The sequence below is a fragment of the Diaporthe citri genome (assembly GCF_014595645.1).
Source record: "Diaporthe citri strain NFHF-8-4 chromosome Unknown scaffold_2, whole genome shotgun sequence".
Lineage (NCBI taxonomy): Eukaryota > Fungi > Ascomycota > Sordariomycetes > Diaporthales > Diaporthaceae > Diaporthe > Diaporthe citri.
This window is the reverse complement of record NW_025064847.1, coordinates 1,837,929-1,864,301: the sequence shown is the minus strand read 5'-3', so window position 1 is coordinate 1,864,301 and position 26,373 is coordinate 1,837,929. Positions and strand designations below refer to the sequence as shown.

At 54.9% G+C, this 26,373-nt stretch overlaps 8 protein-coding genes across 8 annotated transcripts; 3 read left to right on the top strand and 5 right to left on the bottom strand.

Moving 5' to 3' along the window:
- Nucleotides 1-576: 576 nt before the first annotated feature.
- INS49_006146 (uncharacterized protein) lies at nt 577-6,131 on the top strand (the record flags this gene model as incomplete). The annotated part of the gene is made up of 2 exons (XM_043166921.1): nt 577-3,644; nt 3,707-6,131. 2 exons carry the CDS (start codon nt 577-579, stop codon nt 6,129-6,131), a joined length of 5,493 nt encoding a protein of 1,830 aa, XP_043028065.1.
- Nucleotides 6,132-7,226: 1,095 nt separating this feature from the next.
- Nucleotides 7,227-8,491, bottom strand: INS49_006145 (uncharacterized protein; the record flags this gene model as incomplete). The annotated part of the gene is made up of 3 exons (XM_043166920.1): nt 7,227-7,599; nt 7,955-8,007; nt 8,075-8,491. 3 exons carry the CDS (start codon nt 8,489-8,491, stop codon nt 7,227-7,229), a joined length of 843 nt encoding a protein of 280 aa, XP_043028064.1.
- A 1,159-nt stretch (nt 8,492-9,650) lies between these two features.
- INS49_006144 (uncharacterized protein) lies at nt 9,651-10,604 on the top strand (the record flags this gene model as incomplete). The annotated part of the gene is made up of 2 exons (XM_043166919.1): nt 9,651-10,374; nt 10,432-10,604. 2 exons carry the CDS (start codon nt 9,651-9,653, stop codon nt 10,602-10,604), a joined length of 897 nt encoding a protein of 298 aa, XP_043028063.1.
- Nucleotides 10,605-11,531: 927 nt separating this feature from the next.
- Nucleotides 11,532-13,555, bottom strand: INS49_006143 (uncharacterized protein; the record flags this gene model as incomplete). Its single annotated transcript, XM_043166918.1, has 2 exons — nt 11,532-13,051; nt 13,123-13,555. 2 exons carry the CDS (start codon nt 13,553-13,555, stop codon nt 11,532-11,534), a joined length of 1,953 nt encoding a protein of 650 aa, XP_043028062.1.
- A 3,066-nt stretch (nt 13,556-16,621) lies between these two features.
- Nucleotides 16,622-18,388, top strand: INS49_006142 (uncharacterized protein; the record flags this gene model as incomplete). The annotated part of the gene is made up of 4 exons (XM_043166917.1): nt 16,622-17,088; nt 17,150-17,499; nt 17,561-17,850; nt 17,924-18,388. 4 exons carry the CDS (start codon nt 16,622-16,624, stop codon nt 18,386-18,388), a joined length of 1,572 nt encoding a protein of 523 aa, XP_043028061.1.
- A 455-nt stretch (nt 18,389-18,843) lies between these two features.
- Nucleotides 18,844-21,399, bottom strand: INS49_006141 (uncharacterized protein; the record flags this gene model as incomplete). The annotated part of the gene is made up of 1 exon (XM_043166916.1): nt 18,844-21,399. One exon carries the CDS (start codon nt 21,397-21,399, stop codon nt 18,844-18,846), a length of 2,556 nt encoding a protein of 851 aa, XP_043028060.1.
- Nucleotides 21,400-22,001: 602 nt separating this feature from the next.
- On the bottom strand, nt 22,002-23,719 carry INS49_006140 (uncharacterized protein; the record flags this gene model as incomplete). Its single annotated transcript, XM_043166915.1, has 4 exons — nt 22,002-22,947; nt 23,029-23,276; nt 23,342-23,530; nt 23,600-23,719. The coding sequence occupies 4 exons, from the start codon at nt 23,717-23,719 to the stop codon at nt 22,002-22,004; spliced, it is 1,503 nt and encodes a 500-aa protein (XP_043028059.1).
- A 594-nt stretch (nt 23,720-24,313) lies between these two features.
- On the bottom strand, nt 24,314-26,139 carry INS49_006139 (uncharacterized protein; the record flags this gene model as incomplete). The annotated part of the gene is made up of 6 exons (XM_043166914.1): nt 24,314-24,413; nt 24,472-25,194; nt 25,342-25,559; nt 25,651-25,710; nt 25,775-25,899; nt 25,983-26,139. 6 exons carry the CDS (start codon nt 26,137-26,139, stop codon nt 24,314-24,316), a joined length of 1,383 nt encoding a protein of 460 aa, XP_043028058.1.
- Between the last annotated feature and the right edge of the window lie 234 nt (nt 26,140-26,373).

Below are 26,373 nucleotides of genomic sequence, written 5' to 3'. Positions count from 1 at the left end.
GTCAAAAGGCTAGTCAATGGACCACCTTTTCAGGTACCTTCGCCCATCGGATCGATTGCTCACCTGAACGTCTCCAGCTAATTCCCTGCTAGCTGCTTTCACCTCCTTCCTCGCCTTCAATGCCAACAATTCTCGAGGGAGTCCCAAGTCCAGTACCGTTCTCACTAGCCAGGTAAGCAGATCAGATTGTGGCATATGGCCTACCGGTGTGCTCCATTCACATCTCCTCTTTTGTGAAGCTGGAGGCCCTGTCCCTTGCCCTAGAGCCCACTACCATGGCATCAGGCCCGTCATGTCCTTCAATCCATCTTCAAACAACTTCGTCCCATATCAAACATACCCCGCAAAAGCTATGTTCACACCACAAACATAGTTGATGACTCTATCCTGTGGCCCCTTCAATTTCATCAGACCGACCTCCCATTCGATTCGACCTGATTCGACCTGTGTGGACCACCAGTCCTGACAATCACCTTTGTCCTCGACATAACACAAAGACCAGCAATCATACACCCATTCCAGGAACCTTCGCTTGACTACCTTCGCTTGACTAATATCATTTCCCACAGTTGATTGATGTACCCGCCCAGCATGGCTCGGGCGAAGGGTGACGATCCCTTTGACTGGGAGATAGATCGCGTAGTCCAGGAACTCTGTACCTCGGATCGCAGCTGGATACCTACTCCTCGTGCCAAGCTGCCAGATCCAGAACCTTTGGCCCAGAAGTTGAGAGAGGGTGAATACGACGGGGAGACTTTGCTGGCCACTCCAGAGGATGACCTCTGGAAGGACCTGGGTATTACCAAGGCCAAGTTCAAGGTCAATCTTCGCCATGCCATCGGCCAGTTCGTCTCGCGGAGCCCAAAGTACAGGCACTATTTGGCATCCATGAAAGATAAGGATGCTGACTCCGACGTTGAAACCACTGAGGCCCCCCACCAGGCCTTCACCCCAATGTCTGACGCCAGTGTACCAGCGCTAGCGCCAGCTACTGTGCGCTCCGTTGAGACGGTCGAGAACGGTGTCGAAACCCCAAGAATCGACGAACACCCTGATGAGCCGCCTAAGAAAAAGACGAAGCGCTTGGAAATATCAGCCATGACTACAACAAGTCGGCCTTCCAACGCGGGCTCGCCCTTCAATATTGCACCCCTTCCCACTGAGCTGGACACCATTCAGCACTCTTTGAAGGAAGCAGCATGGATGTCAACGCACGGGGAGATGCCACAGGCTCCACTGGAAGATCTCGAAATGGACCTTAAGCAGTGTGAGAGCAGCCCTGGGGCGTACTGGGGCAATGGTAAGCTCCCCAGGTCAGGTATCATTGAAGCTTCAACCTCAACAGACAATGATGTGAACTTTGGCTGGGGACGACCCAAGCCCATTGGCAGGGCGAAGAAGAAATATGTTGCCGACAAGCTGAAGGCATATCTCCGTCGCCAGAAGCAAGGATTCGATGATAAGGCCAACGACATCTTGCCACTGTATGGACAGTCTGATGACGAGGAATACGGTTCTGAGTTGGACAAGCTCATCGAAGAAGAGGAAATGGAAGGGGAGGAAGCAGACCAAGATCTTGGCGTACTCGATGCGTCCGAGAAAGATGACATTCTCAAGCAGATGTTGGATGGATGTACTACCCATTGGCATGAGCAGCAGCTTCCGAAAGAAAAGCACAAAGCTTACAAGATGTGGAACGACGCCCGAAGACACGGCACCAGAGGCAGCACAGTCAAAGCCATGTCCGAAGAGCTCTGGAAGGGGCGGACACGCCTTGATAAGACACTTGCCGAGATGAAGGATAACCAGTACAAGACGGAATCCGAGCTTCGTGGCATGTCTGATATCTTGCAGCCGGATGTCGACAAGATTGAGCACATCAAGTGGCTTATCGGCGTGCTCAATAGCCCACATGCGCCGGAACGGGTCATCCGGCCGAAAGCACCATCCCAGAGGAAGCCTCACACGAAGCGTAAAGACGACATCGATCTTTGGAGTGAAGACGAGCTGCAGGAGGATATGCACAACTTCATTGTTGATGACGACCCTTATGAGGAGGCTGATCCTCGAGACCAGCCCGTGGAGCCCCAGGAGGACAACGTGGAGCACTCAGTCTCGAACGTGTCATTGAATCCATCTCACAGCTTCCTGTCTAGCACCAGCGATGACATCGAAATGCACGACTTGACGCAGATTGATGACTCACCTTTCCGAAGTCGAAGTTACAATCTGATCGATTTAGTGACTCCGACCAAGCCGAAGCGAGGACCTGCAACACCGCGGGGATCTGCCAAACGTACACCACATGGTGCGTCCCCGGCCGCGGAGAAGTTTCCCCTGAGTGAGCCAAAGGCCATCCACAACAAGGGGTCCTTGTACTGGGAGGAGAGACGGGACGTTGAGCGACTCATTGTATCTTTGCTCTTGAACCAGCCTAAAGGCAGACAGGATGACATTTTCCACAGCGTGCTCTTCCTACAGAAAGAAAACGATTCGATTGAATCGTTCAGACAAGAGTATATCGACTTCATCTGCAATTACTCCAAGCCCACCTCAGACTTGGCCAAAGGGTCAAGGGAGAAGAACCGATATGACACAGCGGCCCTGCTCACCAGACTGTTTGCCATCTACCTGAACAAACACTCGGAATCAGCCTTTTCCAAATTTGCAAAGATGGATACAGGTCTGATCGGGCATGTTCAGGCAGGAATAGGACACCTTGCTGAATTCTGGTCCCTACTCACGACACTAGCTCCTTACTTCGGCTACACGCAGGGGGAGGATGAGCACCTCTCAACTGATGGAGAAGATGCCCCTGAAAGCTCTGGCGCAATACCAGTTGCTGAGCCCAAGCAAGCACCAGCTGGATCTTCACAGAACGTCAGGGACAAGGAAAAGCGGCGCCAGAGAGAGCAGGAGCAGCGAAGACTACAGCTTCGACAGCAAGTCCAGGGCTCACTACTCCCAAGAGAGAAATCCCGCCTTATCATCAACGAGTCCAAGCTGGAGGGCCAGAACCTTGTGTACATCCACGATCACATAGCCGGTTATATCAAAGACCACCAGATCGATGGAGTCCGCTTCATGTGGGATCAGATCTTGTCAGACGCGAAGCAGGGCTGCCTCCTCGCGCATGCAATGGGTTTGGGTAAGACGATGCAGGTGGTTACGCTCCTGACTGCAATTCAAGAGGCAGCGAAGTCCGAAGACCCCAAGGTGTCCTGCCAAATACCCGATGATCTGAAGGTGTCCAAGACACTCATACTCTGCCCTGCGGGCCTACTTCAGAATTGGGTGGAGGAGATTCTGAAATGGGCCCCTGTCGGTCTCCTTGGGCCTCTTCTCTGGGTCAGCGCCGACCTGTCTGAGGATGAGCGGTCTGACATGATCCAAGAATGGGCGGATGAGGGTGGCGTCCTGGTGATCGGGTACACAATGCTCACGCAAATCGCGAAACGAGACAACCTGCTGTCGCTGATTCTGGAATCGCCCTCCATTGTGGTTGGCGATGAGGCGCACCAGCTGAAGAACGAAAAGTCACAGAGAAGCAACATTGCAAGTCGTTTCAGAACGAATACAAGAATCGCCCTGACAGGGTCACCACTGGCTAATAACGTTGATGAATATTATGCCATGATCCAATGGTACGTCTACTCTAGAGTGCGACCCATCCTACTGGCTCCTTCTAATGCTAATCTCTGCCCAGGGTTGCACCCGGATTCCTGGGGGAAAAGAAATGGTTCAACTCGGAGTACACCAGCCCGATTGCCAAGGGGCTGTACGAAGACAGTTCTCGCGCAGAGAAGAAGAAGGCCAAAATTCGTTTGGCGGCGCTAACGCAGCTCGTGGCGCCCAAGGTGCATCGGAGGACTGTTGCCACTCTCAAAGACAGCCTACAGCCAAAGACAGAGTACATTGTTTATCTCGACATTAGGAGTGTACAGAGGGCAGTATACCTATCCCACCTGGCTGCAGTTAACGGGACAGGCGGTGAACAGAATCCGTTGATGTGGGGTTTAATCAGGACTCTTGGCTTGCTACTTGCCCATCCGCTGATTCTTGAACGGGTTCTGAAGCAGAAGCTGCCGGGGGGCGGGCAACTGGACTCCAAGAAAGTTGCCAGCAAGGAGGACGAGGAAGACCAACTGCCTCACCAAGTCGTGTCCACCACTTTGAACGCGCTCACCGCTCAGCAGGGTTATGCAGATCTCAACAGCTCCTTCAAGATGCTCGCGCTCTTCAAGATCATCGAGGAGACGACAAAGCTGGGGGAGAACCTCCTGGTGTTCACTCAAAGCATCCCCTCCTTGGACTTCATCGAGAATATTTGCAGACTGAAGAAACTGGTGTATAAGCGGCTAGATGGCAAAACTGAAGTCAACAAGCGCCAGGCACAGGTCAAGGCATTCAATGAGGGTTCTGGACAAGTCTACCTGATTTCGACTACTGCAGGCGGCGTAGGTCTCAACATTTACGGGGCAAGCCGGGTTGTTATATTTGACTTCCAGCACAGCCCAGTCCATGAGCAGCAAGCGATTGGTCGAGCATACCGTATTGGGCAGACCAAGCCAGTGGTTGTGTACTGGCTGATCTGTGACGGCACTTTCGAGAAGACCCTGCACAATCAACAGGTCTTTAAGAACCAGCTGGCGTCCAGCGTGGTGGACAAGAAGAATCCCTTGCCCAAAGCAACATCGATCAGGCAGTACTTCACGGAGCCTCGGCAAGTCGAGCACCAAGACACGGCAGCGTATTTGGGGCAGGACGCCGTCCTCGACACTCTGCTCCTTTCAGAGGAGGTCCGCGAGGGCATTTCATCCATCAGCACGACAGAGACTTTCGAAGAAGAAGACACCCATAAACTGGAGGATGATGAAATAGCTTTAGCACGCCAGCTTGTGCAGGAGCAAATTTCTCGGAGAAACAACCCTGCGGAGGAGAACCCCCCTGGACTCCTCCCCCAGCCGTCGGAACAAGTACGAGAGATCTCATCTTTTTTCCATACAGCCTCTGTCGATTCTGCCGCTGCGTTTTCTCCTGCGTTTTCTCGCCCTACCCAAGCCATTGGTTCAGCTTCAGCATCCACAGCTGCACCATTCCTTGGTGAAGTCATCACTGCTTCTGGAATGCCCGACGTTCGTGCAGGTTCTCTTCCTCCTCTGTCTCCCCTGGACTCTAAGAACGTCGGTGGCCAGAACCGGACAATGTCCCTCCCCCCTGAATTCCGGTCTATACTTGCTCCGTCACCAATGGAGTTCGAGTTTATGGCGGTCGATCCCAACGCTAATTTTCTGACACAGATGGCACCTACAATTCCGATTCCAGTTCCGCCCAATTTCCCAATATCCATGGGAGGTTACCAGCACGACTTGTACCAGCGTTATGCGGTGACGTCGGGCGGATTTGGACAGGTTCCATACCAGCACAACGCAGATGGCTTGATAGATGCCAACACTCTCCACAACGACCTAGCACCGCGTGTGCTCGCTCGAGACGACCCATTCGTGGAGTCGGGCCCCAGACATCATCAACTTGGTGCTGCTGGAGCACAGAGTCTGTCAAGAGCTGCTGTCGAATCGAGCATGACGCCGATCACTATGGACACAGCTCAGAGCCGCAGTGCGCAAATGGCAGCAGGTGATCCTGGGCGACCCACTGCACCGCAAGACATGTTGCCTATGGCGATAGGCGGCACGCAGAAGCGACCGATTCCTGGCCCAGCAGACCATGGTATCCCTGTCCCTCGAGAATCCATGGAACCTATAAGAATGGGGTCGATAATGTCGAGGCCCACCAATGTTGATGGAATGGGTGATTTCCAGGCTGAGTTGACGAGGCAGGCGAGTTTTCCTCTCAGAAAAGAGGTGTCGGCTGTCGTGGAGCGTATCAATAGAAACATCAAGGGAGGCGGTCTCGTGAGAAACAGCATATGGGCCAAGCTGAAGGCCCTCGTTCGGGGACGCCAAGACCGTGCGGATGCAATCCTCAACGGAACCGTTTCGGCCGAGGCTCTGGCCACGGCTGGGAACCCCAAGGCTGGTCTGGAGAATCTCCTGGATGGACGCAGCTCGGTACCACAGTCTCAGGATGACAAGCGCATGAAGGATCCTGATGTAGGCGACCCCCTCTGATCTTTTCACCACCTGATGCTGCCCCGACATTTGGACATCGGGCTGACTTTTCGCCATTTTCAGCATTCTCGACGGATCTTACAGCGGTCAATGACTGACGACGGCCAGCAAACTGAAGTCAATAGCCAGAAAGAAAGGGACTTGGCGGCTATCCGGAAGGTCTGGGCGAATAGGCAGTCCAAACCGCAAGATGGCCCCAGGCAGCCACAGGTCAAGGTCGAAAAGGCTGAGCAACGACGGCAAACCATGCCGCCTCGTGGGCATGGAAAGACGATCTCAGACCCATTTGTCATTGATGATGACTGATCTACCCTTGACACCACCATCCCATCCCATCCTCTCTTTTCTCTTTTCCTCATTTTGTTTCTTGCTTGTTTTACGCTTGACACAACTTATAGGAGATTTCCTTTCGGAGTTGATCTCAAAGATACCCTCTGGCCGACTGCGGTTTTACTTGGCTCGGCTTTGCTTTGGTCTCATTAATAAGAAAGGATGAGCTGATCTTGGCATGGTGGGGTCATCTCTGAGGGCTTTGCTGGACTTGGGCGTTCTGGAGGTCAAAAAGCTGGATGAGCTTGCGAGTTATCGCTGAGCTAGGCCTGGCGCGTTCTGGCGAAGCATTTTCACAACTCAAGGGTCGGTGTTTGCGGGAAGTTGCATTTCTTTGCCTCACATAGAGAGGACAAATTGCTTGCCAGGGCGGCGAAGTCGGCGGTGGTACTTGGACGATCAAGCAAGCGTCATGAATGTGGCCCTTAGGAGGAGCTGTAGCTGTGGTGGATAGACAGAGCAATTCCAGGGCCCATAATGTTTTGGAAGTGCCTGATACGGCTTTAGCAGCTGCTGGTCGATGGCGACAGACTGAAAGGGAATGGCTTTGTGTGGGACCAGAAACGTTTCCCGTGTTGGGCCCACGTGCATTTCTGGCGATCATGCCCTGCTTGCTGGATGATGACGATGGGACCAGCCTACGTATACTGCGTAGTTAGGCCGAAATTCACATGACTGACGCTTGGGTCGCGAGGCCAGTGACGGTGACATCAGTCTCAACTCAGATCAGAGTAGAGGCGCCTCCAACTCAGCGTAAAAGTAATGTTACCCTAACAAAGAAGCAGCAAGCATGACAAGCCCGCCGAAGCCATCCATGCCCGAGCACCACTCCTCCCATCCCGGCGACGGATCAGGTCCAGCAGCATCCGACGCCCGGCGAGGGGACACACAAGCATCACCACAGGAGAGCCGGCCCTCGTCCAGCCTGACGACCTCACCGCCTGCGGCCAGCCCAAACGACACCTGGGCGCCGGGTGGCCCCTTGTGTCTCTTGCCTCTCCACGCGGACTCGTCGCCGGCCTCCCACAGCTGCCTCCTGGCCGGCAGGGGCGCCAGGACGAGGTCGTCTGGTAGATAGCACATGGCCGCCGGGTCAAAGTAGATGAGCATGTTTAGTACGCGGTAGACCACACCTAGCCTTTTTGTTTGCTAGTAGTTAGTCCCCCTACGGCTGACATGTCCACTGGTAATGGATCGAGAATAGAAGTAGACGTCATACCTTCTCCTGGACTCCCTGAATACCCATTCTTTCCAGCTCGTCTCAAGTCTATTGTTGCATGACACACACTGCATCTGGCAGGTGGTATCGACATGGGAAAGTTGTTGGATGATCAACTATGCCATCATGTTAGAGTATTGGTATTTGGGAATTGTAGGACAGTAAAGAATAAAAGATCAGGAGAGGGGCTGAACTTGCCGAGACCGCTTTCACCAACATAACGTCAATATTATTGTTTTCTGTCTCGCCCTCACCCAACCGCACGAGAACATACATGGTCAGGGCCTGTATAGCTGAAAGTAGCTCCCACTTGCTGAGATTTAGATGCTAAATCTCGTTTCAGCTTCTCTCAACACCAGCCCGCTTAAGTGTACCTGTAATGAAGTGATCATACCTCTGCAGACAGGCGTTCACATTCCATCTGCACATTTTTCCAGAACAGTTTCCGGCCCGCCTGGCCTCCGCCGTTGAGCATGTGAACCAGACTGAGACAGTTGGTCAATGACTCCATGTCGGCGTCCTCGAAATTCGAAGAGATGAGGCTCTTGTGGATAAAGGGTGGAAGGTCATTGTGGTGCTGGATCATCAGTGGGTAGGACTTCAGGTTGTGGAGGATGAGATTTGCGGTCCTCTGTGTCCTAGGCTGAGTTTTCGGCCGGCGGATAAGTGATGGAACAACAACAGAAGGCGTTCTCGGTATCGGGGAGCTGGAAAAGTCCAAGCTGTCCTGTGTGTGGTATGTCTGAGCATCGGATGCTGTCGTCTGAAACGTCAATGCCGACGAGTCCGGTGAGACTGAAGAGTTGAACATCGGGGTATCGAAAATGTCTGCGAGACCAGCGCCGCTGTCATCCCAACCAAGAAAAACCCCTCCAAAACTTGCTAGCTCCTGCTCTGAGAGGGCAGGTGCACCGTCGACAACTACGTCGCCAGTGCTATCTCTTTCTGTTGGTTCTCTGATGCCAGGAGGGTACTCTGCAACTGGTGAGTTTGCCGCCTTGCCCCGTCCGGTGTGCCTCTCCTGACCCCGGACACTGGCTTTTGGAGTGTTGATTGGATAGTGACACTCGATCCCCTTGTTTATGCACCTCGAGCACTCAGGCCGCTTGTTGTCACAGGCCACCTTCCCACTGGCGCAAGAGACACAAGACCGAGGACGGGTGGAGGTGGAAGGCCCAGACCTTCGAGAACGACAATAGCATCCATGCCTCTTCAGAGTCGACTCTAGGGCCCCATATCTATGGTATTAGCAATGGCACTGACGGGTGGCGGACGGCGATGTTGGATTTCTGGGTGTGCACAACTCACGCTTGTGAAAGGGCTTGTTGCATTGCATGCACCAGAAGACAGACCGGGGTCGGCTCTCGGTCGTGTCCATTTCAAATTGTGAAAGTGATGGCGTAACGACACAACGGCTTGTACAAGAATGAATTGAAACGTGCACCAGTGGAATACAAGATTCAGATTGCCCATGGATTGCCTATTATTTGCTACTTAAGACTGGCCCATGGGTGGTAGTTTGTCAGCATCTTGGCTTAATGCCGAAGGGGCGAGCGGTGCCAACGCTCTTCTCAAAATGGACTACAGCGTGTTGTTCGCCGGGCGGGACAATTTGTAAACTAGAGGCCCGCATGGGTATGCATTCATTGTGCCTCGGAGTTTACAATCAACTGTTCAGTCCGTTTAGGCTGGCTTCTGGCTACACATATTCTGGATGGCAGACTCCGAGATAGGTGTTGATACTTGGGTCACTGCCTGTGCTTTCAATGTGGCAAGGTACGCACACGAGTGTGCGTACAAATTTGTCTGTTCCGGAGAAACAGCACAACTTGCCCTGCATAAATATGGACATGTTTGTCGCTGAAAACATCATGTATTTCCCAAATGCTTCTCGCCATCAGCTTAAACCCCTTCTCTCTACCCTATTTAGTCAAGTTCTCACCCAAGGGTAATTGCATCGTACAATCACCATGACCGACGTCCCGCCGTTTCCCTCCCCAACCAAGCGATGGCACACCAAAGCCCAGCCCTCCACCTCACCTGCCCGCCCAGAACTCTCTGCCAGAGGTAAATCTGTGATCATCACGGGGGGCGGCACCACGGGCATCGGCGGGGAGACAGCCCGCCACTTCGCCCAGGCAGGCGCCTCCCGGATCGCCCTCCTCGGCCGGCGCGAAGGCCCCCTCCTCAACAACAAGGCCTACATCGAAAAGACCTACCCGGGTGTGGAGGTCATCACCATCCCGACGGACGTCACCAAGCAGGCCGACGTGGACGCGGCCTTTTCCCACTTCGCCGCGGGCGGCAGCAGCGGCAAGATCGACGTCCTCGTCGACACCGCCGCGGGCGTGGGGCCAAAGGAGCGCGTCCCCGACGCGGACGGCGAGGCGTTCCTGGGCACCGTGCAGGCCAACGTCGCGGGCGCGCTGTGGGTGGCCAAGGCGTTCGTGCGGCACGCCGCGCCCGAGGGGGCTGTCGCCGTCGCGGTGAACTCGTGGGCCGCGCACCTGAGCGTCAACGACGCCTTCTCCGCGTACTGCGTCGCCAAGATCGCCGTGTTCCGGCTGTGGGACACGGTGGCGCTCTCGAACCCGCACCTGAGCGTGTTTCATACGCAGCCTGGGGTGATACTAACCGAGCTGAACTTGAAGGTCGGGGGTGCTAAGAGCTTCGAGGGCGTGCAGGTTGATGATGGTGAGTAGAGATACGGCGCACTGCAGTGAGAATATTTTGAGGCTGACCTTGAAGTAGTGTCTCTGCCGGCAAGCTTTAATGTCTGGCTTGCAAGTCCTGAGGCCCGCTTTCTGAAGGGCAAGTTTCTATGGTGCAACTGGGACGTGGACGAGCTGAAGGCTCAGGCAGCAGAAATTGAGAAGGGAACAAGGTTGAACATCGGGCTCGTGGGATGGCCTTTCAATGACTGAATGGCTGACAAGGAACGGAACGTACATGAGAAGGCTGCTTAAGTGAGACCGCCATAAATAGAGCAATGCATTTGTACTTCTGAGAAATTGTAGACTATTTAAATTCTTCGAGTTCCTCTACTAAGCTGGAACGACAATGATTGTCGTAGTGGGACAAGAGACAACGTAGGGTGTAGGCAATTACTACAGTCAAGTTCGCTATGCAAGGTTCTGAGAAATTATATCTTCATTAGGAGCCTGGTCGGGGGATCTATTCAGGCAGTTATTCCCAGGACTTGATATTTCTCAGTCTGTAGGGCAAGATGGGCTGGGTTCCTAAGATCCCTGTTATGTCATACGAAAGTCAAGATACAGTCTATCGAAGGGTCGGTTAGTATGCGTGGAACGTATCCAGGGGTCTATCTATACGAGTTGGTCTGAAACAGGACTGAATGGTAGGCGCGAGTTGTATCCGGGTGATTAATACTTAGCAGCGAGATTGACGAACGCGGCTGGCGGAAATAACAATGTCTGCCCTTGAAATGAACGGTAGCACATGGAATTTCATATTCACATTCACCATATTCAAAGTAAAGAAGCCCGAAAAAGTTTGTGGCAGTTGTATCGCTCAGCAGGCGATGCCAAATGTTTTTTTGTAATTGTGAGGTGCACACCCGCCCATCGCATATATATATCTATCCAGGACATATCCCAGTAGCAGTATACGTCCAGGTACGCGGGATCGTATCTAGCGAGGACGGATGGACCAGAGGTTTGAAGTTGGGTACTTCATAGTGTCAGAATGGTAGAAATTCAGTGCAGATCATTCACCTCCCCCCCTACCGAGTCACTGTTGCCCGCTCGAGAGAACGTGATTCCGGCCTGGTGAGCTCCCCTCTAGTTCGTGGTTGGCAACAGGCTGTAGTTTTGGCGCACAAGGACACGAACTTAGGCAACCGGGCTCACCGTCCTGACCGCATCGGCCTCACGCTCGAGCAGCGCCTCCAGGACCCTGCCGTTGGCCAGCTCGCCGCCGTTCTGGGCCTTGATCTCCTTGACGTTCTCCTCAATGCCCAGCTGGGCGTCGGTCCAGAGCGGCGCCTCAGCAGCGGCGTCGGCCTCACCCACGCCGATGAACCCGCCCTCGGCAGCCCACTCGCTGGTGCGCTTGATGCCGAGCTCGGTCCAGATGGCATCGACCGCGTTGACGAGGTGGTCGCGCAGCTCCTTGGTATGGCCAGGCGTGGGGGTGATGCGGAGCCGCTCCTGGCCGACTGGCACGGTGGGGTAGTTGATGCTCTGCACGTAGATTTGGTACTTCTGCAGCAGCATGTCGGAAGCCTTCTTGGCAACCTCGGCGTTGCCGACCAGGATAGGGACAATGTGACTGGGGTTCGGGATTACGGGGATGTCGCGCTCGTCAAAGGCAGCCTTGACGGCGCGGGTGTGCAGCTGCTGTAGTTTTCGGTCGCCGTTGTAGTCCATCTGGTACTCGATGGCGGCCTGGGCGCCGGCCATGGTTGCTGGGGGCAGGGAAGTGGTGAAGATAAAGCCAGGAGCAAGTGACCGGATCATATCGACCAGCTTGGAGGTGCCGGCGATGTAGCCGCCGACGCAGCCGTAGGCTTTACCAAGGGTGCCAGTGATGATATCGACGCGGTCCTGAATGGTGCCCTGGGGCCGGCCCTGCTTGTGGGCCTCGAAGTCGAGGTGCTCGGCAACGCCGGCTCCGTGTGGGCCGTACATGCCGACGGCATGGACTTCATCCAGAAAGGTGATTGCACCGTACTTCTCGGCGAGATCGCAGATCTTCTCAATAGGACCAATTGAGCCACACATGCTGTATACGGATTCGAAAGCGATGATTTTGGGGACGTGCAGTGGCAGAGCAGCCAACTTGGCCTCCAGATCCCCAACATCGTTGTGCTTGAACACGATCTTCTTAGTGCCGGAGTGGCGAATTCCTTGGATCATCGAGGCATGGTTCAGGCTGTCCGAGAGGATCACACAGTCGGGCATCTTGCTCCCCAGGGTAGCCAGGGTGGCATCGTTGGCGACATAGCAGGAGCTGAAGACGAGGGCGGCTTCCTTGGAGTGCAGCTTGGCAATGGAGCCCTCGAGTTCCACGGCATGCTTGTTGTGACCCGAGATGTTTCTGGTTCCACCGGCGCCGGCGCCGTACTCGTCGAGGGCCTCGTGCATCTTGCGCAGGACGTTGGAGTTGCGCCCCATGCCCAGGTAGTCATTGGCGCACCAGACGGTGACCTTCTCCTCCTTGTTGGCCATGTGGGCGCGGGGGAACTCCTTGGCCAGGCGGTTGATGTTGTTGAAGTAGCGGTAGGACTTGTCCTTGTGCTTCTTCTCGAGCTCAGCATTGTAGTAGGCCTCGTAGTTGAACTTTGCGTCGGCGTTGATGGGGTAGACGGCAGGGGCGGCGGGGTGACGGGGAGCAGCATGAGGGGCATGGGCTGGATACAAAGGCGTCTGGGTTAGCGAGAGATTCTAGGGACCGGCGGAGATCGTCTCGGCGTCAACTCACCCTTCTCGCGGCCGGGGACGACGGGGGTCTCGAGAGCGCGGGCCTCGTTGGAGCGGCTGCTGTGCAGGCAGCGCTTGGACATCCGGGGGCCATGAGCGTGGGCGTGGGCGTGGGCATGGCCGGATCCGTGGGCGTGGGCGTGGGCATGGCCGGATCCGTGGGCGTGCTTGGTGGAGACGGAGCGGGCGGACAGGCCGGCGATGCCGCTGGTGCTGCTGATGCCGCCGACCTTCGCGGACTGGACGGCGAGGGCCTTGCCCATGACGGGGCAGCGGTAGGCCAGCCCCTGCAGACGGGACATGATGCCTCCGCATGGGGAAGACGTGGCCTTGGCGGCCGGGCGAGTCGAGGTGGAAAGGGCGCGCAGGGTGGCGGGCGATGCCTTCTTCATGAAGGGGCACATGGCCTTGGACTGCCGGAGAACAGCGTCCATGTTCGCGGCGTCAATTGGGGTGCTCGTGGGTGTTCAAACAGGCGGTGGAGGTTCTGGTGGTGAGGTTGAATGTGTTGGTTGTGTCGAGGTTTTCGGTCAGAGTCAGGCGCGGCCAAAACAAGGGGAGGGATTGTAGGAGAGGGAGGGGGGCGACTACGTGGACTATTGTAGTCGGGGCGCAAAAGTTTGGCAGCGGTGTCTGGTTCTGGGGTTCTGGTCTGGAGGCTGAGGTCAGACCGTCCGCGCCGTCCGGGTTTGAAATGGCCGGTGTCCACCTGCTCGGCCTAGACTCCAAAGAGGAATGGCACTGCAGAGCTAGTTTACTAGATACTATGGGTTTGTTGTGTATTGCCGTTGCATGGCTGCATCTTCTTCTCTCTCCCCTCTTCTTTCCCATGATGCTTTGACGGATCTGGTCCCGCCTCCTCTCTTGCCCTGCCGATCACTGGCACCGGCAGTGGCAATGGCAACGGCAACTGTCAATGACAATCATCAAGAGCAATGCCGCCAGTGCCAATTCAATGTCAATAGACACACAACCAATGGGTGCAGTGCAGCATCGTCGAGGCTCGCACAAGGACAACACAAAAAAAGGTTTCCTCGGTCGGATATTCGGGATCTGGATCTGGATCTCGTCGTGACCTGGCCTGACTTGCAACGGCAGCGAGACCCCACCATCTCCGAAGCCGAAGCAAGACACAGTAATCCAGGGTGCTCTATTGGCCCATCACTTCCTCACTGAGATCCAGGGGTGACACAGGATCCAGCCTCCGCTCCGGAAAGGAAGCGGGCCAACTCCCGAGCCAGCGGGTAGTGGTGACCTTCTCACGCACCGTCTCCAGCGGAGGCGACCAAGTACCCGATACTCCCTCACCTAGCCCCTCCTTGGCTCCTCTCCTGCCTTTACCCTCGCTTTACCCTCGGTCAATGTCAGACAAAGGTCATCCACTTTTCGACTTCCTATTGTCCTTTCAGGGTCCGAACCGCGGCGTTTGAAATTGGGAGAGGGCTCCTCCATCGAACCATCGTGACAGTTCCAATGCCCGGGCGTGCTGCTGTCGTGCATCCTTCGGCGTTGGTGTTGAGGAATCCTCTCTCTTCTCGCCTCTGACCGACTTGGACATCTCCGACAGATCTGCCAGGTCACGCATTAGTCCAAGTTCTTAGCTTATCATTGTGCTCTTGATGCCAAGGACCATCTCTGGGGACGACCCCGAGCGCTCACATCAGCAGCCGCACTCAGCCCTGGGCCACGCACTCGCTTCTGCCCAGCCCAGCCAACCATCACACGACGAGTACGAGTACGCCTGTACGCTTGTACGCCTGCACAGGACTGTTTTTGTCAAATCCAGCAAGATAAGTCATGGTACCTGCACCAACCAAACTTTGATGCCCCAAGGGTCCCTGGCGCTCTGTATTAGAGTTCTGCCACATCCTTTGCCGGCCCGTCTCACTGGTCAGACCACCTCTCGCTCTCGGTCCTGGCACCGGGACCGATCACACTGCTACCACTTTTGTTGTCTTCATGTAGAAAGTGTTGCAAGTTGCACTAGGATTCCACTTCTTAGGACGATTTAATCCCCCTGGGGTCTACTGCTAATTAAGATGCTCGAGATAAATTTGCAAGATGCGTTCCGTCCCGCGGAAAGATCGATGCGGTCCGCCTGCTAAACGAAAACGAAGCAGAGAGTTCCCCAGAGCGCATCGCAGAAGATCTCGGAAGCGGAAGGAACAACCTCATCGCATATGAGCTCAGGTATCGTTGCGAGCGACGACCTGGTATCTTCGTGACTGATCGGATTCACGCAGTCTTTCCTCGCGTTCTAGAGCACTCCGGCGGAATCCTCTTCCTCACTGCAAACTGAGTCAGCAGCTTCGACCGCGCGTTCAAGTCCCTGGTCCACCCCTCGGTGGATTCGAAAGGCCTCTGTCAAATCCGGACGACTTTCCTCACAAGCCTTGAGGACCAGAGCAGATCCGTTGCTCTAGGACGGGGCTCATCTCAGCAGGTCAGACAGCAGAGACACCTTTGAATGCACGCTAGATTAGGAATGTGGCTCCCATCGCCACTCGTCTGTCAATAGATCGAGTTGCCCAAAATGAATCAGATGCGCCTCTAGAGATCAAGACAGCCTTCTCGGCGCTGGGTCGCTCCGGTGATATCTTCAGTGTAGATGCCCCAGAGGCAGTTACCGGTGCAGACGATGACGTTGCGGTCGACAATAAGCGAAAGAGAAGACGCACCTGACATGTAGGGGTTATTCCAGGTCGCCCGCACAGATATGCTCAACCCGGTGGTTGTTATCTATTTCAAGTTCAGGCCGATGAAGGAGACACGTGAAGATTGTTTGGCCTCTCAAGTGACGCCTTTTTGTTCCGTCATGCAAAAGTGGGCTGATGCCTTGTGGTGGGAGAGCAGTCAGTGAAGCCATCTCGAGGCAGGCTAGGCTGTGTGCAGGCGACCAATTTTCCAGATTCGAACTCGAGTCCATCAAGCGAGAGTGGGAAATGAGCATGGCGCACTGCAGCACAAAATTCGAATGCACGCCGTCGGTTTTGTTGGCGACAAAAGTCTGACTATGAGGTTGTTGCCACCCCTGAATTTCAATGTGCGTAAGTAGCGTCATGAATGGGGCGTGCACCTGCTGACTGTCACTCGACTATATTCTCCGATGAGGATCTGGAGAAGCTTCACGAACCAAACATGGCCAATCCCGCGAATCCGGTCCGTCCGGCTTCCCAACTGCATGTGTGGATTGTGACCCGATCACAGAATTAAGGAAGGACGCGTGTTGCGTTATGGCATGGTCGGCCAACGAGGCCGCTGATGTATATATGTCGCTGGCCTTTCCACCAAAGGACAATTCTGCTCTGCGTTCCTTGCGACTGTATCAACTAACCTCAGGTAGTGTGTCTGGTACACTCATTTCTTCCATTGCATTGATCGCTCGACTTCATTCATTCTTTCCAGCTGCAAGCAGCTCCCAACACTCACACAAGTCTCTCTTTCATCCACAGCCATTCAAGGCCTTTCGCACTCACTTGAAACTTGGAGACTCCTAAATCATGATGGAAAACAGAAACGTTCTGAAGGCCGCTCGCCTCCTCGCGCTAGCCACCATCGTCAAAGCTCAAGCATCCTGCGATCTCACGGCCGAGACACACCCATCTCTGACCTGGCAGGAGTGCAGCTCCGACGGAACCTGCGCGGACGTCCAGGGAAGCGTCACCGTGGACGCCAACTGGAGATGGACCCACGACAAGAGCAGCAGCACTAATTGTTACACGGGCAATACCTGGGATAGTTCCCTGTGTCCTGACGACGCCACGTGCACGGAGAACTGCTGCATCGACGGTGCCAACTATGAGTCCACCTACGGTGTGAGCGCCTCAGGGTCCAGTCTGAGTCTGGACTTTGTAACCGGGTCCAACGTCGGCAGTAGACTCTACCTGCTGGCGAATGATAGCTCATATCAGGGGTTCAATTTGCTGGGCAACGAGTTCACCTTTGATGTCGATGTGTCGAATCTGCCGTGAGTATCTCAGAACTATGAGCGTACATATCTCGAGCAATTCTAACCTCTGGCTGTGCAGCTGCGGACTCAACGGTGCCCTCTACTTCGTATCCATGGACCTCGACGGCGGCGCCAGCGCCTACTCCAACGCAGGCCCCGGATACGGCACAGGCTACTGCGACGCCCAGTGTCCCCGAGACCTCAAGTTCATCGCCGGGTCCGCCAACGTCGACGACTGGACGCCCTCGGACACCAGCGCCAACTCGGGCGTCGGCGGCAGGGGCGCGTGCTGTGCCGAGATGGACATCTGGGAGGCGAATGTTGTCTCTACCGCGGTGACCCCCCATACTTGCACGGACCCGTCGTACCATAGCTGCTCGGGAGATAACTGCGGAGGAACCTACAGCTCCACCCGCTATGCTGGTGACTGTGACCCGGACGGGTGCGACTTCAACCCCTTCAGGCAGGGCAACGAGTCTTTACGGGAAAGGCGGCGTCGTTGACACGAGCTCGACCATCACTGTTGTCACGCAGTTCGTCGAGGAGAGCGGAACGCTTAGTGCGATCAAGCGGTTTTACGTGCAGAATGGCGTGGTCATCGCGAACAGCGAGAGCAACATCGAGGGCAACGCCGGATACAACAGCATCACGGAAGAGTTCTGTTCCACGCAGAAGTCGGCGTTTGGTGATGACGATATCTTCGCTGCTCGCGGGGGTTTCTCTGGCATGAGTGACGCGCTGGCTAAGCCCATGGTCCTCGTCATGTCTCTCTGGGACGATGTGAGTATATCCACACAGCATGGGGTTTTATATCCGGCGTGGGCAGTGAAAATCTGACAAAAGCTTATTCTAGTACTACGCCAACATGCTCTGGCTCGACTCCACGTACCCAGTGAACGAGACCGGCGCCGGCACAGGTCGCGGAACCTGCAGCACCGACAGCGGCGTGCCATCCGACGTCGAATCCAAGTCTGGGTCATCCTCCGTTGTATACAGCAACATCAAGTTCGGACCCATCGGCTCCACCTTCGACAGCAGCAGTGTGAGCAGCGACTCCGGTCCAAGCTCCGGCTCCAGCTCTGCCCAGGCCTCAAGCGCCAGCTCCTCTGTGTCGCAAGCTGTTGCAGAGTCCTCAACCGCCGCCGCTACCACCTCTGTTGAAGCGGTCCAGACTCCGGCATCGAGCGCCGCGTCGAGTGTCGAGGCTCAGGCCCAGTCTGCGACGGCTGCGACGGCTGCGTCATCTGCCAGCGCCGCCACCGAGCCCGTGACGAAGCCCAAGACCTGCAAGAGGCGAAACAAGTCTGTTCAGAACTAGAGATCAGGTTGTGGAACGGCCCAGGTCATGCTTTCAAGGGGTGCTGTGAGGATGTTGGGGATGGTGGGTGTCAAATGGGTTGGGCTTCAATTCTTGTAAATTACGTATTTTTAGATCACAGCTATGCAGTATGCGAACGCTTGTAAATACGATACGTTGCTTCTGCATACATACTACCTTGGCGTTGAGACCCGGAATTAAATCACAGATGGAAAGTCTATGGATGAATACCAGACGGAGAATATGGTTGACTACTCTTGACATGACCGGGGATACTCTCCTCTGGGATAATCTCATGTGGGATTCTCCGCCGTCGAAAAAGCCATGAGCGTGTTGTGTTGGTTTGGAATATTTCCATTATCATTATTCGCTAGGTGATCTTAGCATCTGCGCTTCCAACACTTAGTATGATTGGGGTAGATCCCAGTTGTAATATAGTATCTGACAAAACGAGCCTAAACTATGACGAACATCGTGTCCATCTTATCCTCTCCAAGCTCTTCAAAGTCGTTGAGCAGACACTCGCCGACTATTTGGCACGTTGTCTGCTTCAGGGGGACAGGCAACACGGAAAACACACTGGGATCCACCTCCTCTCCCGGCCAAGCAACACCCGGAGTGTCCTTAACGATGAAAGGCACACGCGACCCACTGATCTGTATCACCAGGTCCCCTTCGTGCGCAATAGATGGCACAAGAGCCAATTGGCGCACAGCTTCCGTCTCCATGTCGCAGATGGCGAGCCTCTTCCCGTCGACTATAGACTCCTTGTCGGTAATGACATATGAGTCTTTGTTGGTCCCTTCGGACCAATCCGCAGTCTGCCGAGCTCTGGCATACAGATGATGTTCCACCGAGGTAGGGTTCTTCACCCTGCCCTCTTGGAAGTAGGACGCAAAAGCTGCTGCGCGCGGACGGCTCACGATTGCTGATATTTCCCCGCCTGCTGGGCTCTTGAGAACCGTCCATCTATCTTGCGACCAGACGCCAAAGCTATCAAAATATAAAATCTGCTTCCAGAGTTCCATTATAGACTTGAAACGTTGGCTCTCGTCTTCTGTGCTGTTCCTCGCGTTCTGAAAAAGGACCTCGTTCATGCCGAGTACGCGGAGAGGCATAGTATAGCGGTCGATACGCCCGATGATTCGACCCTGCACAGCCATTGTCCTTGCACGCCGTTGCGTGGAAAGAACGTAGTGGCCGTCGTCGACCCTGTTCTTGCGAGCTTCCTTTTCCGTTGGTGTCTCCACCGGTAATGTCTCCAAAATTGTCCTGTTGCTCCCGTACGATACGCATCTCTGGTAGTGCCAGTTTGGGACCCAAGAGGGCAGTAAAGGCGACGATTGTGATGATTGGAAAAGTGACTCGGTCGCAGTGTCGACGTACGAGAATATGTCATAGGATCTTGTGGCTTTTATGTGGTTTCGTGCGAAGATGATGTATAGATCGCTAAAGCTCAGTCGGTAGTCGATGGCGAACCTCGGGTCAGCTGTGTTGATGCCAGTAGAGATGCCCACCAAACCGTAAATCTTGTCTCTTGCGTCTGAAGCTTCTAGATACCGTGCCCTGGAGAGGATGGCCAAAATGTCCATGACACCCTGTGACGGACCAAAAGTCTTAGGTAACTGCCAGGACGGCAAGAAGCGTTCTAGACCGTGCTGTCGTAAGTATTCTCTGCGAGAAATATTGATATCCCGGACGATGTCCAGTTTTTGATTGTCCTCAAAACTGAAACCGTACCGATCATGGAGGCGCGGCGACAGGAGGAGTATCTCGCAAAAGTCATCCCAGGAGATCCGTCGGTTGCCACACTGGATAGAAAGTGATTTCGACACGACTGCCTCTTGGAACACCCACAACCTTCGGAACCATGATCTTGATAGCACGTCGAGCTCAACATCCTTGAGTTCTCCCCGGAAGTACACTAGATGTCTTTCCAGGCGCGCTGCAGCATTACGGTCAATGTCTCTGTTTTCGTCCAAAGCCCAGGTGCTGTGCCGCTCCAAAAAGTTCCAGGCCGAATGGCCGGTATTGCCACCGTCTTGAGGCCCGAGATAGATGATTGTTTCCGATGCAGCTGAGAATATGTCCCGCATCTGCTGTACCTGGTGATTCCGTTCAATCAGGTCATGCTGGTTAATGCACACGGCGTCCACCCATAAGCGTATTGACCGGTCTCGCCGACGGAGGTTTCGAAGCGCAGAGTCAAGATTCGGCCGGATTCGAAGAAGACGGTCTCCAAACCAGATCATGTGGGAGGCTTCATGTGCGCCCCACACATAAGAGAGAGCCGTGTAGCCTTGACTCTCGTCCCCGACATCGGAAAGGCGAACCTCGTCCATGCAACATCGTAAGTCGTCCACTGCTTTCTGAGCCGGGAGGAGAATAAGAATGCGGGTGGAGTCCGGACTTGAAAGCGGCTGGTACTCGTAACTCAAGCTCAAGACAAGGTGGAGTAGGCGCAGACTGCTCATGACCTCTTGGCTTCCGGCGCCGTTCACGGTCACAATCTCTTCAGTCTCGTCCGGTTCATCGAGCCCAGGTGGTGATTGTGGTGTGAAGTTGGCATCACGCTCTTCGACTTCGTCCCTGCCCTCCATTGCATTGAGCCGTCCATCTTGGGCTAGCTGCTCTACCTGTTCGTCGAACAGCTGACTTAGCCCGGCAGAAGGCTCGGGATCTGAAGCCCCCCCGAATGCTTCATCGTCGCTACCCTCCATCTCATTTAGCTGTTCGCCGTAGCCTTGTTGCCTCGGTTGATCCGCCTCTTCGTCGAACAGCTGATTCAGCCCGAGAGAGTGATGAGAATCCGAAGCCTCTAATGATGCCTCATCGTCGCTGCTCTTTTCCTCATTGAGCTGTTCATCGTAGCCTGGCCGCCTTATCTGACCTGCCTCTTCGTCGAACAGCTGACTTGGTTCCACAGAGCATTCAGAATCCGAATTCAGCTTTGATGTCTCGTTGTCTCTGCCCGTTAGATCCTCCTGTTGTCGTTTTATGTCTTCCAACATGGCCTTTTCGCTGGGGATAGTGCTCTTGTCGGCACTGGGCAGGCCATTTTCTCCAAGCTGAAAATCTGATGGCTTGGCCATCCCACCCCCGCAACATCATGGGAAATCCTCTGAATTCGTGTGCTTGTCGACATCCGGGAGAAGTGAACCTGAGGGAAATTCAAACTCTGTCATAGGCAACGGAGTTTGTATAGTCATTTTTAGGCTAAATTGAGCATGGGAAAGCCGGCCTGAGAGGAGGAAACGGCATGAATCACGTCGACGTGCAAGTGGAAAATGGGGTCTTGGGCTAGCTGAGGCTGTGTGCTGCAGGCTACCTAGGTATTGATGCATCATGGTAGGCTAGACATGGGCTGCATGCCCGCTGATCCCCTGCAGGCCAGGTGAATCTAGGCTGCAGTCGTTTCAAGACAGAGGACCAAGTACATAATTTCTTACCGGTTCATATTACTCTTTGAAGTTATCCATGATTGTGTGTGCCGCTAGAGCAGTATACGTACCCCTATGTCCATTTTAAAATAGGTACTAGGGGTATACACTGTACGAACAGAGTGAATTATACTAGGGCCGCTTTCAGCCCCCTGCAATGGCCCAACCTGACCTCAGCTCGCCTGCGGCTGTGAGGCATCCTCGCTCTTGCCCTGCTCCTTGACGTATGCGGGCTCCTCCTGGTAGACATCGTACCTGTACCTGCTACCCGTGTGGTCGTCCCGCAGCCCCTTCTGGCCCTTACCGTAGATCTTCTCCCGGGCCGTGAGCTGCTCCTCCAGCGGCTCCGGGTACAGGCCGCGTCTCCTCAGCTCCGGGACCAGCAGGTCGACGACCTCCTCGAACGTCCCCGGCGTCGTCACGTACCCGAGGTTGAAGCCGTCCACGTCCGCCTCGCGCACCCACGCCTCGAGCTCGTCCGCCACCGTCTGCGGGCGCCCGACCGACACGGGGCCCAGCCCACCGATGCACGCCCGCTCCGCCACCACGCGGGGCGTCCACTTGGGGACCTCCTTGCTCGTCGTCGTGAAGCTGTCCAGGATGCTGCGCACCTTGTGTGCCTCCAGCGAATCCGCCGCCGTGATCTCCTGGTCCAGCGGGATCTTGGAGATATCGATACCCGTCCACCCGCTGAACAGCACCAGCCCGCCGATGACCGACGCGTACTTCTTTAGCTCCTCGTACTTGTCCTGAGCCTCCTCGTCCGTCCGCCCGATGATGGGTGTGAATGTCGCAAAGACCTTGACCGACCGCGGGTCGCGCCCCTTCTCCGCCGCCAGCTCGCGGATCTTCTGCACCTTGGGCCGCAGCACCGCCGGCGAGTGTGACGACACGAAGATGGCCTCGGCGTGCGCCGCCGCGAATGCGGACCCCGCTGGGGATGTCCCTGCCTGGAACAGGAACGGCGTCCGCTGAGGAGATGGGTCTACGATGTGCCGTGTGTCCAGGTTGTAGTACTGCCCGTGGTGGTGAATTGTGCGGATACGGTCTGGATCTGCGTAGCTGTCGTTCTCCGGATCTGGATCGATCGCGTTTTCCGCCCATGATCCTTCCCACAACCTTTCCGCCGGGCTTTTGTCAGCTTGCTGTGATTTGATCTTGGGCTTCCTACGATCGGGTGCTTGCGAGGCTTGGACCTACTTGTAGAGAACCCGGAGGTACTCGTCTGCCTGGCGGTATCGTTCGTCGTGGTCTATGGGGCTGTCTAGCCCGATGGCTTTGAAGGCGGCCTTCTTCCACCCCGTCACGATATTCCAGCCGAGTCTTCCACAAGTGAAATGATCCAGTGTCGAAAACCGCTTGGCCAGAAGAAACGGCGGCTCGAACGACGTCGACGCTGTGATCCCAAAGGCCAGGCTTTTGGTAACTGCCGCCATCGCAGAGATGGGCTATATTCAAGTGGTCAGCAAGTCTGACCATATGTGCAACAATAGGTTAGCGACATGTCACTCACAATAGTCGGGTCTGTCATGGGCCATTGGGCTGCCCGTCGGATACAGTTGTCAAGTGAACCCTCGTATGTGTCATATCCTCCGTATGTGTCGGCTAGGAACAGCGCGTTGATCCCGCCCCGCTCCAGCAGCTTCGCGAGATCGATCCAGTAGTTCAGGTCTCGCTTCGTCGCCGACTTGTCTTTGGGATTCTACATCCACGTTAGGCATAAGTGCAGATGGTGCACAATTTGTTGCGCTTGTGAAGTGCGTGTACTGACCTTCCACTGCCCCGGCGACAGGTGCCCTATCGTCGACATATCAAAGGCATTAAGGAGGATGTGCTTCCTGCCATTCCCGAGGTCATGTTGACCATCCGCCTGCGCTGTACCGTCTGCCATAATGTGGGATTGTGTAGTCGATGCCTCCAATTGACGAGTATTGTCGGCGTCATATGAGACGGCGTCGCAACAGTTTTATTAGTAGAAGCATGAAGCATCATGATATATATCCCGCCCCTAAAGGAGCTCTGGTCGTCGGATTGCACCATCCGGCTTCGTGGGGTGCTCATTGCATATGTCGTGGTGATATCTCCGAAACTCGGCAGTCGGCTCACACGCAGTCGCCAACCAAGCTGCGCCAAGGGTGCCATCTCGGGATGCTGCCATCTGCAGTGCGATGGTGTGATGCTGGATCAGCGGCAATATGCGTACCATTCTAGTTTGGCCCCAAAGACGCCTTGAGACGAGGCAACGCGCCTCCTCAAATTGATGGAATTAAGCAAGGTTCAAAAGTAGCATTGCCCCTTGGTGGTTTTTGGTCTGAAAATCGCTGCAGGATTTACGTCAGGAAAATCGTCAATTGCTCCTGGCCTAGCCCCGCAAAATTGTGGGGGACATACAGTTCCGCCAGCTTTTCCACCAGAAATCTAACCTTACTTCACATTGATTTGCAGGAATATTTCTTTCTCTAACGCCTAATTGACTTGCCAAAATTTAGACAGCATCGGCCTTGGCCCCATCTGTGCTGGGGATCGCAACCACTCCCTCGGTGTCTGAAGCCTCAGCCTCAGCCTCATCAGTGTCTGCGCTCGATCTGCAGTGCGTATGTCAGTCACATTGTTTCCGGTCCAATTATAGCTGGTTGAACCTACTCCTGTCGCTTGAGGAAAATACGTATGAAATGTGCCAGTGCGATCAGGCAGATGGCATTCGCCAGGACGAACGAGTAGCCCTTCGTGAACCGGGGCGCCTCGACAGTCGGGAAGACAAGCAGCGGTGTCCAAGCCGTAGTTGACTGAGAAACCGCATTAATGAGTACTAGAGTGAAAGCACGCTGTGCCGGAGACCCTCGTAGCTGGTGGTTAACCCAGCCATACAACACGCTAGACATGGCCACCGCAGAGTAGGTCGTGGCGAAGGCAAACCAGAGTGCCGGCCCCGGAACTTTCCAGACAACCAGAATGATAAGCCCGATAATGTTCCAGACATGCGCTGCGGTAATAGCCCAGGCAGGGCCGAGGAAGAGATCCGATGCGAAGCATATCAGCAAGGTGTAGAATATCCCCAACGCCGGCGAGATTGTGCCGAGCTCGTTGACCTTTGGGGTCGAGTAGCGGTCCAGGCTCTTGATCCATAGCAGGAAGCCGCCGGTCGACGTGTTTATGCTGCCGTTCCAGAAGAATATGTCGAGCCACACGAGGGCCCAGAACTGCCACTTCGTAGCAAGCTGTTTGATTACGCGCCATTCGAATTTGCCCGTGGTCGCGTGACCAGCTCTCTTAAGCCTCTGTACTGCCAGGTCGATATCCGTCTGTTTGAGGAATATCTTATTGGGCTTGTCTGGCGTTCCCGGTAAGATGAAGTAACCCAGAATTCTGTATACAGAAGAGTCAGCTCCGACAAGGTGGGAGAGAAGTTCAAGGGGTATGGACAAGGTATCTGAGCCTCCACTTCCCAACTGGCGGCCAGGGTAAACTTCGTGGACTTGCGGAACCCGTGAACAGGAAATCACAGAGACATACCCAATAGGAATCGTAATGATGGCGCATATAATGTACATCCAACGCCATCCTGCTAGGCCATTGACATCATGGAGTGAGGACGAAGCACCAGCTTGGATCAGACCGGCGGTCAGCGTTCCCAGCGTGAGCCCAACGTAAAACACGCCGCCCCGTCGAGCGATCTCGTCACCCCTGTACCAAGCGCCAAATATGTAATGCATGGCAGGAAAGAATGCCGCCTTTGAGTAATATCAGCGTATGTATATCTCATATGAATACCAAAGTGGTGACGTGGATGCCACAGTACGGCATGGGCACAGCGACACTTACCTCGAACCACCCGACAAGGAAGCGATACGCCGCAATTTCAGCGAAGCTCTTGGCGCGGAACTGCAACAGCGTGAATGCCCCAGCAGACGTCAAGAAAGGGGATAACCCAGTTCATAGGAAAGACTGTAAAGAGGAACATGAACGGAATCTGGCCCACGACCGCGCCGACCGTGTACATTGTCTGTAATTGGACCAGCTCGTTGCCCGCGAATCCGAGATCGTCTTTCATCCCGGAGACGTACGCATTGTCTGCCAGCGTCATTCCGCCCGTCAGTAAGCTGGGCCGCTTCGGCAGTGTGCCTGGCCACGGCCGAGATGGCTTGTCCACTCACTCAGGTTGGCTTGGTCGATGTACTTTGTCCAGTATGCAAGGAATGCATACGGGACGATGAGGAGGTCGAGCTTGAAGATGAGCTTCCTCTCCTCGCGCGTGTCCTCGTCCGCGAACCATTGTATCCGCCACCATGGCTTTCGTCCGTCTGATGCCATCTTTCTCAGCCTGAACCGGGCACGCAGGATGTTGAAAGTTTCTGAGGAAGTGTAATGAGGCTCATGGGCATTGGCTACTGAAGTACCGACGGCCTGGGCCGCATTATCGACTTAAAACGTTCCATGAGTGCCACTCAGCCCCCCGCTGGTGCTTGGTTATAATTGATCAGAGCCGGCTCACAGCGCCAGGGTTCACCTTGCCCGTCGCCAAAGGTCATGGTTACACAGTCTCCG